Genomic DNA, 17,599 nt, shown 5'->3' with positions numbered 1-17,599 from the left:
TCTGAAATAATTTTTGAAGTTTTTAAGGATGTGATGGCATAGGATTTTGTATTGTAATACTGATTTTCCTGTGTCATAAGTATGAAATAATATACTTTGTAAGTATAATAATATGAAATATGGAGTTGGCATCAATCAAAAGTTCATTTTGCCAGTAATAAAAATTTAATATTCTGCTGATATACTTCCAATACATTTCTTGTGCCACAAAACTGGTTATAAGGTAATTTTTAGTGAAAGAGAAGTGACCTAGTTTGGAATAAATGAGAGGATTTCAAGTACAGATTTGATTAAATTAAGTAAAAATAAGTTATGTAGGATTCAGGGTGGGTTTTTTGTTAGGACTGACATGTTTCTTTGTTTATAAACTGTTTCTATGCTTTTGTGCCTGCATCCAGTAGGATCTCAATTTACCTGGGATTGGAAAGCCTTAGTAGTATATGAAACATTTGGGATATAATTTGTAAAACTTTCAATTTTCTCATTTGACCTCACTTTTACAAGGACTTCAGTGGAAAAGTGAAAACTATGCCTTGCATTATACTATAATTTTGTCATGTATATATTCCTAAGTAGTGAATGTAAAACTACTATTCACATGGAAAAGTTCTTGTCATTAGTCACTTCTTACATTGTGATTTTTGCAAATTTACCCTAAAAAGGGCATTGTTGGCTTGTTCAAAATCTTCTAGTTAGATGTTTGTTGCTTTTCTTATCAAAATCTACTTTGTAATATTTTTCTTTTGAAGGTAAGACACACAAAATTATTATAAGCAAAATAAATTTATGGGAGCCATCAGTAGGCTTCCTAGGACTCCTGGTCGTTTCACTGAGTGCAAGAAGACTTGTATTGGCTACAGCAAAAGTGCAATCTTTTAATTTGCAAGTTCCACATCAAATCAAATCCATGTTGCAAGCCTCTGCTAGGTTTATAATACATAATGAAAATAGTAGTCTGAAGCTTAATATCAAATTTGGGTAATAAGCATCTTTCATTAAAAGGTTTGCATTATAGTGACAGTACTATTAAGTTTTTAATTATTCTTTGGTATAAATGGAGCGGGTAAGAGGGGGAGGAAGGTAAAATCCATAGTTATAATTAAAGTCTCATTTGATAATATCTTGTAAGTGGGGAAGTTTTCAGATAAATAATGAAGTTGATGTTGCATTTTCTTTTATTAATAGATTCTGGATTGGTTTGTACAAATCTGTTTAGCGCTAAAACACATACATGATAGAAAAATCTTGCATCGGGACATAAAGTCACAGGTATGTAGGTGGCAATTTTTCAACTGAATTGTCTTTCAAAGTGATTGCATTCATATCTTCTGAGTTTGTTTATGGAAACATTTCTAATACTGGAAACACTTCTTCAGTTCTGAAGGAAATTTATATATTTGTACAAACAGATGGGGCTGTTTGATGAAATGACAAGTGTTACTCATGTGTTTATGTCTGGGGACAGAAAATATTATGTTTCCTAATGGGAAGTAGTGTTTTCTCATATTAATGAGGTACAAGTTGTATAAGTCTGGTGTTCCATAGTAGTAACAATGATTTCAAGGGGATTGAATGGTAGAAAACTTTCTTCTCAAAATATGTAGAGAACAAAAAGTGTGCAAAAAAAGTGTGAATATTTTAATTAACGGACTTGTTAACATTTCTGTATCAAGAATATATTTTTAACCAAAGATGGAACAATACAGCTGGGAGATTTTGGAATCGCCAGAGTTCTGAACAGGTAACTCCTTTTTCATATTTTTTTTCCTCTGACTTAATTTAAATTGCTTTGACCAAGGAAAACATGATTTGTGCACTTCATGTGAGTTAACCAGTTAACATCCATCCTTATTTTTGTCTTAGTACTGCAGAGCTGGCACGCACTTGCATAGGAACACCGTACTATTTGTCACCCGAAATATGTCAGAACAAGCCTTACAACAATAAAAGGTACAAATAAGGATTTTATTAAACAATTTTGTTAAAAAGAAGAAAATAAGCTCTTTTAAGAATCTAAAGCTGTTCTAATCAAATGATGGTGAGCATCTGTTAGATTGTCTCTTACCTAAGTAGGTACTGAGCTTCACTGTAGAGGTGGCACCTTAGTAGTCTGAAGTAGAAAGCAATGTCATGGAGAGATGACTTAGCTTAATGCTCCAAGTTCAAGATCTAGTTGTGTCCTTAATTGTGGCTCTACTTCTTCCTGTCTGCACAGTGGTTGTACTGCCTTTGTTTATGCACTACCCAGATGAAACTCTGTTAAGGCTGAAACACAGCAATTTGGTTATCTGGGCACATGATGTGTATAGATGGGCGGCTCAGCTGGCTCCAGATATTTCGCTTAGACCTTTGCAGCCCTGGCAGCAGCCTGTACCTGATAACAGTGTCCCCAGTGTAATTAAATTGTTGCAATGAAATGTTAGTAAGTTACCCTTCCAGTGCACCCTGCTGTTGCATTCACTGGTGTGAGTGCCTTGTGCTCATTTCCATGGATTTCTTAAGAGATAAAAATTGTTACAATTCCTTCCCTTTAATTTCTTCTACATGGGGTTTATTATCCAATGATGTTCTAACCAAATCCTGTAACAAGTGAGGGTAAGTTTAATCTCTGCTGAACAGAATAAATTGACTTTGAGAATTGTGTTTGCTGAATTAGGTGATGAGGTTTTTCTGGATTTTGTTTGTTTAATTCAAAGACCTCAGGCAAATGTATATATTTAAACAAAAAAAAAAAAAAAAGCCATTGTCCATATTTTGTCTGATTTCTGTGGCTGAGATGGTTCTAAATCAGAAGCCAAAATAGCCTCATCTGATTTTCAGGGTGGCCTTATTTTGATTGATGAATTGGTTTTGAGATTTTTGTTTCCTTGGGGTTTTGCAGGGTGAAAGAAGTCCATAGATGGGGGCTTGTGTATACTCAAAAATCCACCCTTTTCATCTTCAGAGATAGACTTCACAGATACAAGTTAACTGGCAATGTTAACCTAGAACTAAGTTTTAAAATAATGTGTTCTCTTTGATTTAGTGATATCTGGGCCCTTGGTTGTGTTCTCTATGAAATGTGTACACTTAAACATGCGGTGAGTAGAAACTTTGTATCTATAAAAGAATAGTGATTTCAAACAGAATTTTTCTCTGATGTTATGCAGATATATTTTAGTTGATGAAATGCTTTCATGGCAGCTGTTTGAAAATTACCTTCAGCATTTTCATCTCCACTTCCTGTGCCAACCAACACTTTTCATTGGTGTTTTGTTCCATGCCAATCTCTCAGATATCTTGGCACCTTTGTTTTTAATGGATGGTATTAGCTGAAAAAATTGTTAGGTGTTACAGTAAAGGATACTAGGAGTAGTGGGGGGCATTTGTGGGTTTTTTTGTTTGGTTGGTTTGGGGTTTTTGTTGGGTTTGTTGTTGTTTGGGGTTTTGGGAGTTTTGCTTGGTTGGGTTGGGCTTTATTCCCAAAAAAGCCTGAATTCACTGAAATCTTCATTGAAAATCTGAATTTGGATTCTGCTTTTTTACAGATGGATTAATGTATTTCTGTTTAGAACAGAAATAGTGCTTAGAAAAAACTCCCAAGGTGGAAGAGTTACCTTTTAACATTTTTTTCTTCTTCTGTCTATGTGTGTGTATAGTTTGAAGAGTATGTCTTCATCATCCATTTTTCAGTTGGGAAGGGAAGAAAATGTTTGGGTTTTTTTCTGTCCTGTTTTGGATTTTTTTGTCGATTTTGTTTTCTTTGGAGCTTCTTAGTAGCTATTTTTATTAAAATAAAAATATTATAACAGCCATGAAAATAGAAATAAATATTTTCAAAGGATAAGGATTTCATTTCATTTCAAGCTTTTGTAATTTCTTCTTGCTTGATCTTTTATATGGCAGCACTGCTGACAGTGTTTAATTTCTGAGAGTTGATGTCAACAATTTGTTTTCTGTAAGCTGGGTGATGCATATTGTTTTCTTTTTATTGTACAAAGGAATTGAAATGGTGCTCTTGTTACCTGAGCTTAAACTGAAGTCTGAGCATTTCCTTGGATTTCACCCTGAATGAATGTGAATACTTCACACATTCTGTAATTTGTGATGGGGGCTTGCTAAAAAAGGCAGAAGGCATGTTGTGGTTCAAAACCTTTGGAAGAGGAGATCAAGCAGATAATTAGTTTTTCCTTAGTTATATATCATTGTCAGTCTAGATCTGCAGGCAATTACTTGTTAGCATCTTATGTCTCCATAGTATGAAATACCTGTATTGTGATGTATTTCCAATTGGAATTTTAATTTGGATACTTGGCAACAGATTATTTTGAACTGCTGGAGTTGACCTTGAAAATGTGTGTGTTGAGGCAAAGGAAGGTGCACTGTTAGCTTGGTTTCCCCATCATCTGTATGTGCAGCCTTGCATGTGGACAGGAGATAAGAATAACTGTTCTCTTCCTTCTGTGATACAGTTTGAAGCCGGTAACATGAAGAACTTGGTCCTGAAGATAATCTCTGGACCTTTTCCTCCTGTTTCTATGCATTACTCCTACGACCTACGTAATCTGCTGTCACAGCTATTTAAAAGGAATCCTAGGAATAGACCATCAGTGAACTCCATATTGGAGAAAAACTTTATAGCCAAACGGGTTGAAAAATTTCTCACACCGGAGGTATGGAGTTAGTTTTAATTCTAACTTTGCTAAAAACATCATGGGACTTTCCTTTTTCTTTATTCTAATGTTAATATATTACATAGAAAGCTAGAGTAATGGTATTCCCTAGAGCTCCCTAGGGTCAGTTGAGGAAAAACTAGTTTTACCATAAACTGTAAAGAAAAGTCTCAAATTATTAAGTGTTTGATAGTTTCCATAAGTAAATCTAAATTGACATTTTCTGAAGTGCACTGTTTTGTGTGTTTTTCTATATCATGAGAAATCACCACTGAGATGATTTGTTTAGATACACATCTTTTCATAAAATGCTGCTGTCAATTATTTCAGCATTGTTGCTGTATAGAATTTCTTCAATCCAATTTTTGTTTGTAATTTGGAATGTCCTGAAAACCTGTTGTGGAAAATAATGCTAAGTAAAATCATCTTTGAATTTCTTGAGGTTTATATGTATCATGCATATATACCCTCAAAGAAGTTGCTTCCTATTCTGTTTAAAGTCTATTCATATCATTTTATATCTAATATAAATATATCCTTTTAATATAAATCTAGTCAAAAGAGATCAAGATTAACAAGTGAATAATAGAACTGATACGAGGTAAATAAATATAGAAGGGAGAGGCCATAGAGGAAGTGCAATACAATAATTCTAATGGATTCTAACTCACAACTAAAGAAATGTCTTGAAAAGACCATATATAATTGGAATTTCTGAATTTGTGTCGAAATAGACTTCCACCTTACTTTAGAAGTTCCAAAGAAAGTAAAATTCATAAATCTTTACAGTTAAGTTTGTTCTAACATTTGCAGCAGTAATAGTTTGGTCTGATTTCATTTCCAATAGCTAGAATGGATGTGAAATATTTATTTGGAGTTAGTCAATCAAAGTATAATTAGTAATAGGCTGTCTCTGTCTCCACATGGTGATACTAATTTGTCCTAGACGGAGTATGAATACTTAGGTGCAATTTTTCCTACTGTACTACTGGTGTGTTTGACTTAGAGGTGTTATCTAATATTTGAAACAACTAAAAAAACCCCACACAGAAAGCACCTTTTCCAAAATGTATCGTTCTGGTACATTTATATTTAGCAGGAGGTGATCATTCTGTGATACAGCTGTAATGCTTATTTTCTTGCAGTATCGTCCATGGCTAGTGCTGTTGTCCTCTGTTTTCCTTAGTCTAAACTTAAAAATTATTTCATAGTTGACATCTTCAGGGTGTTGCAACTGTTGCTGAAATCCCATTTTTAAATATCAGGAAATCAATCTTCCAGTTTTATGTAAATTCTTTCTTTAGCTTCATAGTTACTAAGTTGCATTAAAGAGCAGATCTAAATTAGCATCAGTTTTTAAAAAGGAGAGGGAGCTCTTTGAAAGATACTAATGAGTCAGATTTCTTTTCTGTCAGTAAAGGTGTTATCGTGGAAACATCGTAATTCAGTTGCTACAACTTACCACTCAAATAAAAGCTTAAAGATAATTGAAATACCATTAGTAAGAAAGTGTAGGAAACTGTGTGACTTCTGGCTTACAGAATCTCTGATGCCAGACTCTACAGATTAAAAATTTGCTTTGCCATTATATGCAGAGTCCTAAGGTCTGCACTTTGGTTCTTGTTTTGGGTTTTTTTTCAGGTTTAACTCCTCATCATCCATTGTAACTGACTGGTACAAATCAAAGGAATCTGAATAGTTCAAGATTCACTTAAGACTATTCCTGAACTGACACTTTTCATTTATCCTTGCTGCTCTTCCTTGAATACTTTTCACTTCTACTATATAGTTTTTGAGATGTTTGATTCAGAACTACCTACAGTATTTGAGATTATTGCCTATTCGTATTTGAATTTTCTTTGTCTAGTCTCAAATTTTTCATCTCAATAAGACTGCTTTCCATATTTTACTATGCTAATTGTATATGCCTTACAGCACACCACATATGTTTTTCCAGATATCCACATATGTGGTCATCTTCCTATCTTGAAAAGGATAGCAACGCTTTAAAACTGCAAGCATTTTTAAAGAACTATTTTTTGACACTAGCTGTATGAGAAATTAAGGTGAACTTTGGCAGCTACTCAGAAATCTAAAATGAATGATGCATAAAAATTGTGTTGATGCTCACATTAACCTTTTTCCTAGATTCTTAGCTAGTTCATAAATGAGATAACATGTGCCACTCAGAAGTCAGACTAAATTGCTTTTTAAAATTACTTGAGTAATTATGCCAAAAATATTTGAAAATACTCCAGCTTCATATTGGTAGTACTAAATTCTAGTAATACTAGATTCAGTGCATAAAGTTGAGTATTTATTTTCATATAATTTACAGTAAATGCTCTTAGTTAGATGCTTACTGCTAATGGCACGCTTATCTGAAAATGGGTTATTCCTAGCTTTGGTCACAGCTATTATTGACTAACTCTTCCACTTGTTTAGCTTATTGCAGAAGAATTCAGTCACAAAATTTTCCACAAGTTTGGACCACATGCTTCACCAGGTAAGTTGGTGTCTGCACTGCTTTTGCTTTCAGCTCTGTCAAGATCATGTATGTAGCTTTGTTCTTTTACTAGGGTTTTTTTCAGTGTGTTCTCATACCTGACTGTAGGATTTTCAGGAAAAAAGAAAGGAGAAGCAATTTCCTCCCCTTCCCTGGGGAGCTGGACATATGTTAGGTACAAATGATGCAAATACAAGCTATGGGCCTGTAATATATTAGTGTGCTTTTTCCTCTTGCAGTATGCTACACTTCCAAAATTTAAGGAGACAGTGTAGATTGCAAATAATGGAACTAATTCATATGCTATGATTGTATGACTTATTTTTATCCCTTAGTAATGAAAAATGGCTAATGAGAAGTACTATTTCTTCCAAAAAAATGTGTGATGCTTCATTAGCAATTCAAGATAAAGTCCTGGCTTCAGTCTAATTCAGTGAAATTTCTGCTAGTGATAACAAAGATTAATTCTGTCAAGATGGTGTTACTTCATTTTACTGCATTAGTTTGCCTTTTTTCCCCTAGATTTTCTTCCCAGTTATTTTATTTCCCTGTAATTATTTGATGCTCTGGCAAGGGCTTTGGTATTTTTTCATGATGTTGCTGACCTATTCTGTGGTAAGAGAGCCCTGCTGACCCAGAATCGAACCCACAATATTGGTATTGGTGTATATTCAGGAACTCTGTGGGGAAAGCAATATCCCTGAAGGCCATTGAAGCTCTTCTAGAACTCATCTTCTGGTGACATTAGTATTACAGGTTTCAGTCCAGTGTTATTAGTGGAGAAGGTCCTGTCTCTCCATTCCATTAGCAAACCTCTTCCCTGTGTACATGAGCACTGTGCAGTTAAGCAAGGCAGCTGAATGAAGTGTCAGTTATCCAGCCTGAAGAATTAAGATGTAAAAGCATGGGAATTGTTTTATTCTGTTTCTTATCAAACATCAAACTTAGACAAGCTAATACATCAGCTTATGTGAATGAAATGTTAGTGGTTTGTTACGGGTCCAGGACGATGCCCATGCACACCAAACCTGAAACCTAACTGTGACTGCAAAGCAAAATTGCCTTTATTACTAGCAGTAGCAAATAATACATACAGACCACTGGTTCCTGCAAAGCCACTGGGCAGGCAAAGGACATGGAGAGCATGGTGCTCATGCAGGGGGCAGGCAGGCAGTGCGCCTTCAGGACATGCCCAGGATCCACAGTCTGTATCCAGTTCTTGTCAGCCCTGCACCCCAGACCCACACCTCAAGGCTTCTCCTCAGGAGTGGAATTTTTCCAGCTATGACGTCCAGTGCATGAGATGTGGCCACAGCAGCTCATGATCCCACCTGCATGCTAACACCTCCCAGTTCCATTGTGCGTTGTTCCTTTCTCACAGGTTAACTTCCCACCAATGGACCAATGCATTGTTTCTCTTTCAAGGGTCAAGTTCCCACCAGTTATACAGTAAAGTTTTCTTCATTGTCTTGTGGATGTGCAGAAGAGCAGACCAAATATAGCAGGACCTTAGATGCAACTTCAGTCCCTGACACACAGTTCACCCGTTTTTGTCTAGTTTTGCTGTTCTAAGATTTTAACAAGTCTTAGAAAGGGAAATACCATACACTCGCCAGCCTGGGTAGCTCATAACCAAGTTATTTTTTTATTGTGGGGTTTTTCTTCTTTTCAGCTCAAAGACCAGTTCAAGAACCGACACTGACTTCAGTTGCACCAGCTCAGAAAATTACCAAACCTGCTGCAAAATATGGAGTGCCTTTAACTATCAGGAAGTCTTGTGGTGCACCTAAAAAACCTAATGAGAAGAAGTCATTGACTAAAATTAGACAGGTAAGAAGCTATGTTAGGTAAATTGTGCTGTTTTGCTCATACCTTATTTAAATACTATGCCTTCTTTTTCAAAATGTCTTGGTATGTGGACATGCCTCATGCACCTGCAGAGAAAGCAGAACTAGTAGTTTAAATGCTTGGCTTGCTTCATTATTGATTGTTTGTTTAGTTTGTTTTAATATAATTTTTGTAAATTCCTACTTTAGGCTTGGGTTTTAATTCCAAGGCTGAATTACATTTTTGTGTTTTCATTTGCTTTGGTGGTGTTAACTACTCTTAGGGGTATTGGAAGCTTGTCAGGTATACTAAGATCATTGACACTGGATAGGAACCTTTGCATCTTTTTTCTTAGTTCCAAAATAATTTCAAATTTTCAAAACAGGCAAACTTTTTCTAGCCATTTTGCAAAGTGTTGTTAGGCAGAGAAACTGTGTAATTGAAAGAGGAATTTCCCAGATTTGATTCCATGAGCTAATGAGAAAGTTTTCTGTATACTGTCATGGGTACTTCTGATCTTTCTTCCTGTTGTCTTCTCTGTATTTCTTATTACATAAAACTTCTATTCTGTCTCTCTTTATTCCATTAATTACTGCATGGTCAGGAGTTGTTTTTGCTACAGCTAGTTTTGAGCTATATGCACATGCCAGACAACTAGCAACCAAGAGGTTACTAGTTGTCTGGCAAATTCAGATTTTCTTCTGAATATGTAATGTTATTGTTTTGTGGGGTTTGTTTTGGGTTTTTTTTTTCCTTCTCCCATGGCACTTCAGGAAATGTAATACTAAGACCTCTATCCATCTGTCAGAGTTTAGGTGGATAGAAAATTATCCTTGAGGTGCAAATTATCTGTGAAGTTCAACAGTTATCAGAGGTTTAGAGAAAAGTTCATTGATGACTCAAGCCTTGTTGGCTCTTTAAACACTGTTTGAAAAAGCTAGAAGGGAGAGTGCAGACTTCTTGTGTGTCCTTATGAAATCACGAGGTTTGTGTGTTTTAAGGCTTGATTGGAAACCAATCTATGAGTCTTTGTCATGGGTTTCACCAGCCAACGCTTACCCAACTTGCTATGACACTTAATGTGGCAGGGGAGAGACTGAGGAAATATCCTCTTCCCACATGGAAGGAGTCAGTAATGCTGCTATTTTAGGACAGTCTTTTTGTGAATTGTACCTAGTGATAAGATGTGGGATAAAAACAATGGCTACAAGTTAATATAAATTTTCTTCTCTGAGTCTGAGCTTGCAGCTCTTAGCCGGCTTTTCAGAGAAGAATGTAACAATTGTCTCCTTTATTTAGTAAATATTGCATTAATATTATATTATTACAAGTCTCTAAAGGTTTCCAGCTTCTGCAATACTTGATTTTAAATTACCCATTTGACAGGATTGCATGTTGTGAAAAGAAAATACTGTGAAGCTCTGTGTGTTCTAGTATGGTCAGAAAAAAAAATCTTTAAAAGTAATGATGGCTTTTTTGGGAAGATTAAACAGCACATTTTGTTAACCATAGCTGCTTCTTTAGCAGGTATTCAGTGGTGACTGTGTTATCACAGGTAACAAGAACCTTAGTTAGAGTTGGAACCAAGTGAAGTACCAAGCAAAAGAGCTCCAGGATAACCTTCCAAATAAGAGAATTTTAATATCTAGGCCCCCTCAAAGAGTTTCTATAAAGAAAAGGTCGTAATGAAGAGTGATACTACCAAAGAAGAAAAAATAAGACAAAACAGATTTAAAAATCACTGCCTTCAGCTTTTGAAGAGCTTTTAGTATAGGATGAACAAGTACCCCTATATCCTAGCAGTCCTTTTCACTTCAAACCTCCTGAATAATCAAGTATTTTAAATCCATTTAGTGCACACTCAGTTGTGACTTTAAGAATATGTTTTCTGATAGAATTTTTCTCTCATTCTGGCATCATGCTCTCTAATTTGAAGTTTCACCTTTCATGCAGGTATTTCCAACCCCATTGACGAAAATTACTCCAGTAGAAAAAAGGAGGAAAACGTTTGAGGTATCAAGAAATCATCTGTTTTCAAACTGAGCAAAAGCCAAGTCCACAGCAAGAATGACAACATACAACCTTCAAACCTTTCCTCCTCATCTTTTTTCCCAAATATTATATAGCAATGATTTCTTTTTTTTAATCTACGTGGACATACACAGCAATTGGATCAGTAACCCATCTTGACAGAGACTTGACAGAGTAACGGCTCAGTAATAAATACCAAATTATATGCTTATTTTTCAGGAACCTTCAAAAAAGAAAAGGTTAGAATTGCCTGAAAAAGAAAAACGCCAGAGAGAGCAGGTAGTCAAGAGTCTTCAGATTTTTCTTTATTCCCCCATAGAAATTTTAATGACATACTTTTTGGTGTGGTGTGTTGTGTAAGAATATGCAGTAGTTTGATTTCCCAGTTCCTTAACATGTTTAATCCTTACACATTTCAGATCAGTTTACCGAAGGCAGATGAAATGAGAAGATTGGAAAAAGAAAGGGTAAAATATGTTTAAAATGTGTTAAGAGTGAAGTTCAATTTTTACTTAGTGGTTCCTTGAATTTTGTTTTCCTGTATTGTTTTCTCCTTCAGATGGAACGAATAAACAGAGCCAGGGAACAAGGATGGAGGAATGTGCTTGGTTCAGGTGGAAGTGGTGTTAAGGTTGGCAGCAGATGCAGAAATGTGGTGCAGTGTGTTCCCCCCACCTTTGATTGTATGAAATGGTCTTCTCTTTTCAGAAGGATGGAGGTCAACTCTTGAGGCTGTCCATTATTTATCTGTGGATAATTTGAGATAGACTGTAACAGCTCCTCCCTAGCCTTTTTGAATGCAATTTTCATTTTTAATGTTTCTAAATTTCTGAATCTCTTCTCTCTCTGCTAGTAATGGTTTTCATGCACCACTCTCTTATTTCCATACTTGCTTTTGCTACTTTCCGTGTGCTGAGTGTATGCATGAGCAGCTTCTTTCACACTCAAGTTTGTTATTGAATTTTTTTGTTCCCAGGTTTTCATATTATAGTAATGGACCTCTTTCCCAGTATTAAACACTTGTTTCTAAACATTCCTTGTTATTTAGCAATGTAAGTGTTTCTATATAGCAATAAGATGTTCAGGAGGGGGGTAAAATTTTTTGAGTAAATCTTAATTATTTTTTTAATGCAGTGTGCTGTTTAGCCACTCACTTTGTACGTAATTTAATCTGATTCCCATGACTGTTTCCTTTTCCCTATGTGTGCGTGTCATAGTTTCATAGAAACATAACTGTCCTGGAAAGCAGTCTCATCAAGTTAGTTGATGATAAGTGTCTGGGTACTTTCATCAGACAGAGCCAGTGCAGGAATTTAAGTAGTGCTATGGTAAGTGTATCTGACAATAGAAAGTGGATTGAAACACAGGGATTTGTTGTGGTGGTAGTGAGTCTTATGAAAATACTGGGCATAAACATGTTCAGTAAGGTTTTTGTAAGCAAGATTTGATTGAGCAATAAAGTCAAAATGGATAGAGGTTTTATTACTATTCTTTGTACAAAAATGAGGAATACACAAACACCACCCAGGTTTCAGTAGCTACTTATTAAATATCTCCTTTCAAAATAGGTCAAAATGGGTATCATCTTCAGATGTGTGCCACACATCATATAAGTAAAGCTTAAATATAAATGCAAACGTAAATATACCAGACTTTAAAAACTACAGTGTTGATTTAATGAAAAAAAGGAAAAAATTTAAAATCAAAATTAATTTGCTTCCTATGTTGTCTTCCTCTCCTTCAAGATCAAACTGGCAGGCACCAATACAAGCCCCCATACAACATGGTATGCGTGCATCCTCACATTTGATGAGAGCTGAGTGTGTTCTTGAACACAGTGTTTCTGATTAACTCAGAGAGTTTTACTGTGAACATACAAGCTGTTCTGTTGTAGCTCCAGCTGCATTATTATCTGTATTCTCAGTTATCTAGGGAAACTGAGGCCAATGAGTGTGTCTGTTTTCACCAATTGTGACTGGTGTAAAACATCATGGTAGGTGGAAAAATCATTGAGATGTCTTGTTCAAATTGGATAGTTGAGTGCATATCATACTGCAGGCTGCTAGGTTATCATAATTTTAGGTTTCCATATATTATTGTGATATTCTTGCCTTAATTATCTTTGTCCTTTCCCCAGCATGATAGCAGTATATCCAGCAACTCCCTGACAGTGCTGTTGAGTAGCATTGTTCAAGCTTTCCAATAACACAAGCCGTACAGCCTCTTACAAAGGCACAAGAATCATGCACTGCATGATTCTGTTTTCAGTTTGCTTGCTGGCACCTGTTTCTGAGGAAAAGTAGAGAAAGACGTCGCAAGTGTTTGGCTTTGGGTTTGTGGTTCTAGCAGGTGCTGTAACTGTTCTCTAGACTGTTGATGAGCACCTGCTTCTTATCATTTGCCTGGAGAATGATGATCATTCTCTAGTATTTCCTTAGGTTTTGTAAACTCATCTCTAATATTGATATGTGAAACCTTGAATAGTGTCTAAAGTTAAGACTTTTCCTTCTATTTGTAGAAATCATAATCTTGTATAGTTATTTTTATTCAGACCAACAGTCTACCTGCATATTTGTTTGAATGCCTAGATAGATCCTTGATTTAGTACTCTCATCTGGGTTATGGGGTGCCGTTGATGGCACTGAACAACCAAAACTCAGAATATGAGATAAATTCCATTGTCAAATATAGTGTCTTCAAGAACTTCTAAACAGGCAGTCTTAAACCTGTCACATCTGTACTCACCTGTCTGAATTTATATTAAATACTTCAGACCATTCTGGAAAGTAGATTGACACTGTTGTTGAAACAAATTCCATAGATTTTCTTCCATGGGTTATTTGACTACTTCCCCCAGGCATAAAGGAAACATTTTTATGCATGTGCTGACAACCTTAACCTTGTTTTGCCAGTTTCACATATTTTGTAACCATCCTTGGCTATTACTGTACACAGCTGCTTGAAACATTATCATTTTCATTATTTTCACTTGAAAATTCTGCAGGAATTCTAATGCTTTCAGAATGACAGGTACAGTTTGCACAAAGCAGTGTCTTGTGGTAGGTGTTCCCCTGATCTGAGCTTGAGTAGAGAAGCATCTCAAGTCTAGTGATGGAAATAAAGTGACAGGCTGGGTGGAAGTGGGGTTCGCAGATAAATCTGCACATAGTGCTGTTCAGCAAACTTAAAACTGTGCTCAACTGTTTCCAGCTTCATAAAAAAAATGTGTTTGGCTATGAGTCACTTGTTACTACTTCAGTTGGAATTGTATCACTTTTTTTGCTGAAACTTTGATTTTGGCCGTGTAATATTATCTGTCTCTGTTGACACTTCAACAGAGTCATTTTCAGTGACTTCCAAAATGTGTGAGAGGTGGCTCATGTATAACTGGACTATTTTTAAAGGAAGCTAAAATGGTGTTTTATTCTGGACTGCTAATAAAAAAAATTAATTTGTCTATGCTGTAGTTTGTTAAAATAGGAGCCTGCCAGGAATAAAACTAGGACCAATTTAGAATTGTTGCAGAATATGTTAATATTATTACTCTGCTGAAGAGGTGAAAATTGGAAGAGCCTATTAAAAGCAGTATTTGTGATTTCCACCCTACCCCTTTTGGTTTCCAGGCACCATATTATGTCGGTGGAGGTGGTGTTGGTCCTTTTCCTGTGTCTTCCAGAGGACGCTATGAACACTATCATGCTATTTTTGACCAGATGCAACAGCAAAAGGAAAATGTCTTCAGAATAGCTGAAGAGAGGGAAGCCAAATTGAGGGCAAAACTACAAGACCGAGGAGTTGTTGAAAGGTATGGCTACCTTCCATTAGAAGCTACATGTGTTCTGCTTTAGATGAAAGTAATGAAAGTTACTGTACATATTTATCTACAGAGGAATTCCACCTGGAACACGTCCAGGAGTTCCTAAGGGACCTGCAGGTCATCACCATTTACCCGATGTTGGTGCAGTTAGGAAAAAAGTGAAAAGATTGAAGGAGGTGTCTAAACAAGCCAATGCAAACAGGTTGGACTATGATAATCCGTGAATCTGTCCCTCCATGTTAGATTCTTGTTCTGTGTCTGATTTCATTTAGTAGTTGAGCATGTCTCAAAATCACTTCTATTCATTGGTATTGTGCTGTCTGTTTGTGTGTTAGACCCTCACAGACCACAATTCTTTTAGAGCCAGTGGAGATCTTGGCTTTTCCAATAATGGAAAAAGTAGTTTATTAAGCAAATGTACCTAAAGTAGATTTCAGACAAAATTGTTGGCTTAACGTGGTTGCACATAACAACATAAGCCTCCTCCTTTGCTATGTTCATCATTCCACTTTTTGTGTTACCTGACAAGATGCTCCTTTTTCCCATCATCTTATTCTTCCTGCCTTCTCTGCGCCTAAGTGTTTGTAGTACTGCAAAGCATCTAGAATGATCCCAGAATTGCTGGCTCCTGTTTATTGATTGGTGGAAAACTTCTAGGAGCTTTCTTCATTGAGATGTGAATGCCAGGTGTTGTAATGGTGTGCAACCTCTAATTCGGTATTCAAATAGTGAATTAGAAGATCTAAGTCTAATTACTGTAAATAGGGTATTTTTTATATATAAAAGGATTGTAAGCAAGTACTGATTTTCTTTTTAATATTTTCATTCTTTCAAATAGCTTCTTCAAGACTTATTTGCTCTCCTTTAGGTCTTGTAATATTGCCCAAAGAACTGCGTTTTCAGTTTTTCAGACTAATAGGGAAAATACCGTTTTCCTGGAAGTTTAGTGCTGTGGACATTACTAACTGACTTTCCTAGAGGCACAAATTTTCTCCTTCATTATTTAAACTTCTGCAGAGCCAATAATCTGCTCCATGGAGGAAGAAAAGTAACAATTTATTCTTGTAAACTAAATTAATTCAATTTTATATTCCAATATAATATGTATTTGCAATTATAGATTTTTTTGCTTTTTTAAAAGTTGCAGCAGTAACATCATGCTTAACATTGATATTACAGTTCTGAAAGCTCTGAGGTATATTTTTATTCCTTATAGTAGGTTGGACTGTTGTGAGATAATTAAAATTCTTCCTGGTACAACCCAGTACTGGAAGGTATCTTTTGCCAGTTGTAGTTAAATATATTTCCTCCTCTATTTATTCTCAGTGATTTGTACAAAGTGCAAAATCCGCAACTCTTGCCTAGATTAGGAAGCAGTTTAACCCATGCATTTGAAAATATTAGATTATATTTGTCTATACCTGGATAAACTGTTTTAAATGATTTAAAATGGAGAGAAACTATAGAAGAGTGCTGCAAATTATAAATAACACAGAGATTGGGAAGAGAAACCAATTCAGCATTTCTCAAATACATGAATTAATGAAAAGACTGTCTAGAAGTGTCAAAGTAGGTAGGGATTGGATTTTTTTCTGTTTATAATACTGGATTACTGTTAGCCTTAAGCAAGGTGCTGTTTCTTAGCATCTTAAATGTGTTAAGAATTTGTATGTTACCTGGAAGCAATTTTATTATCATAGCCAGCCTAGCTGTATTTCCCTCCTGGCATTAATTCTTCCAGGTGAAGGCAAGTGTTCATGATGTTTCACTCAAAGAAAGAATTTAAGTAACAAGAACTTTGTTAAAGATAGTCAATTTAGGGTTTATATTGAAGAAGCAGAGAAATCTTCAAGTTGAAGTCTTTCATTGTACTACCACTGTTATAAAGCTAAATATATTCAGTGTCAATAACCTTGAAAAATTGTGTCAGGCAGAAGTGCAGCCCAGAAGAAATCTAGTTGAAATGTTTTAGGAAAATGAGCCACTCACCTTTAGAGCAAGAAAAACTATTTTTATAAAATTTTGAGATAAGATGTTCCTGTGAATTTGGTTTGAGACAAATAGGACTGTCTTGGTTTGGGTATTTTTCGAAAGACCTCTCCTCCAACACTGTAAGGTTCATGATGTGTGACAGACTTCAGCTGCATGACTGGGCTTTTGCACAGATTTCATGATCGAGCAATTGAGTTCATATGTAGTTAAAAGGTAGGGTAAAAATCTTTTAGAGAGTCAGGTATGTGTACACAAAGATTGGCAAGTGTTTGTTTCTTTACCAGTAACACCTGTGTAGATTATCTTGCCTTTTCAGAGCAGACAAGACAGTGTTTGTTTTATTGTATCCAAGTGGTTTGATCTCTGTCTTCCTTTTAAGGAATTGTAGAATGTGGAAAAAAAATTAATTTCCTTTTTAATTGGAGGGTGAAGGGTCAAAATAATAAATGTGAATGTTTTAATTAGTGTGCTCATTAATTATGATTTGCTAGAGCTTCCTGTATTGCAAAATAATTCTTTCTTTAACTGCCTCAGTCTAATGGGTTACTGGTGTCAGCATATTCCGGTTTCTTCCTGACTGTTGCCAAACCCCCAATGGTCCTCAGTTAAAGGAGGCTCAGGGAACTTTGGAAAGGCCTCATCATTCTACCATTTGTAGAATATCTTAAACCATTTCTCAGTGTTTTGGTTTTATTTTAGTACTAAAATTCTCTGTGTCTACTTCCAACGAATTTGTCAGAATCTGGTTTCTCTATGATGTTATAAATGTACTCG

At 35.6% G+C, this 17,599-nt stretch overlaps 1 protein-coding gene across 20 annotated transcripts in view; it reads left to right on the top strand.

The window, feature by feature from the left end:
• Positions 1-17,599, top strand: part of NEK1 (NIMA related kinase 1) — a 44,211-nt gene that overhangs the window by 5,818 nt on the left and 20,794 nt on the right. For 14 of the 20 annotated variants that reach the window (XM_041480022.1, XM_041480028.1, XM_041480027.1 and 11 more), the window contains 13 exons: positions 1,186-1,269; positions 1,674-1,741; positions 1,864-1,950; positions 3,026-3,080; positions 4,452-4,652; positions 7,098-7,158; positions 8,831-8,988; positions 10,939-10,998; positions 11,236-11,295; positions 11,436-11,483; positions 11,576-11,647; positions 14,640-14,821; positions 14,904-15,035. In XM_041480022.1, the coding sequence (XP_041335956.1) occupies positions 1,186-1,269; positions 1,674-1,741; positions 1,864-1,950; positions 3,026-3,080; positions 4,452-4,652; positions 7,098-7,158; positions 8,831-8,988; positions 10,939-10,998; positions 11,236-11,295; positions 11,436-11,483; positions 11,576-11,647; positions 14,640-14,821; positions 14,904-15,035 (1,268 nt within the window). The remainder of the gene's footprint in view (positions 1-1,185; positions 1,270-1,673; positions 1,742-1,863; positions 1,951-3,025; positions 3,081-4,451; positions 4,653-7,097; positions 7,159-8,830; positions 8,989-10,938; positions 10,999-11,235; positions 11,296-11,435; positions 11,484-11,575; positions 11,648-14,639; positions 14,822-14,903; positions 15,036-17,599) is intronic. The other 6 variants (XM_041480035.1, XM_041480034.1, XM_041480030.1 and 3 more) reach the window with 2 other exon arrangements.

The sequence above is a fragment of the Pyrgilauda ruficollis genome, unplaced genomic scaffold, assembly GCF_017590135.1.
Source record: "Pyrgilauda ruficollis isolate IOZ18807 unplaced genomic scaffold, ASM1759013v1 scaffold5, whole genome shotgun sequence".
In the NCBI taxonomy this organism is placed as follows: Eukaryota; Metazoa; Chordata; class Aves; order Passeriformes; family Passeridae; genus Pyrgilauda; species Pyrgilauda ruficollis.
Note: the sequence above shows the minus strand (reverse complement) of the source record. Positions and strands in the feature narration are given on the sequence as shown.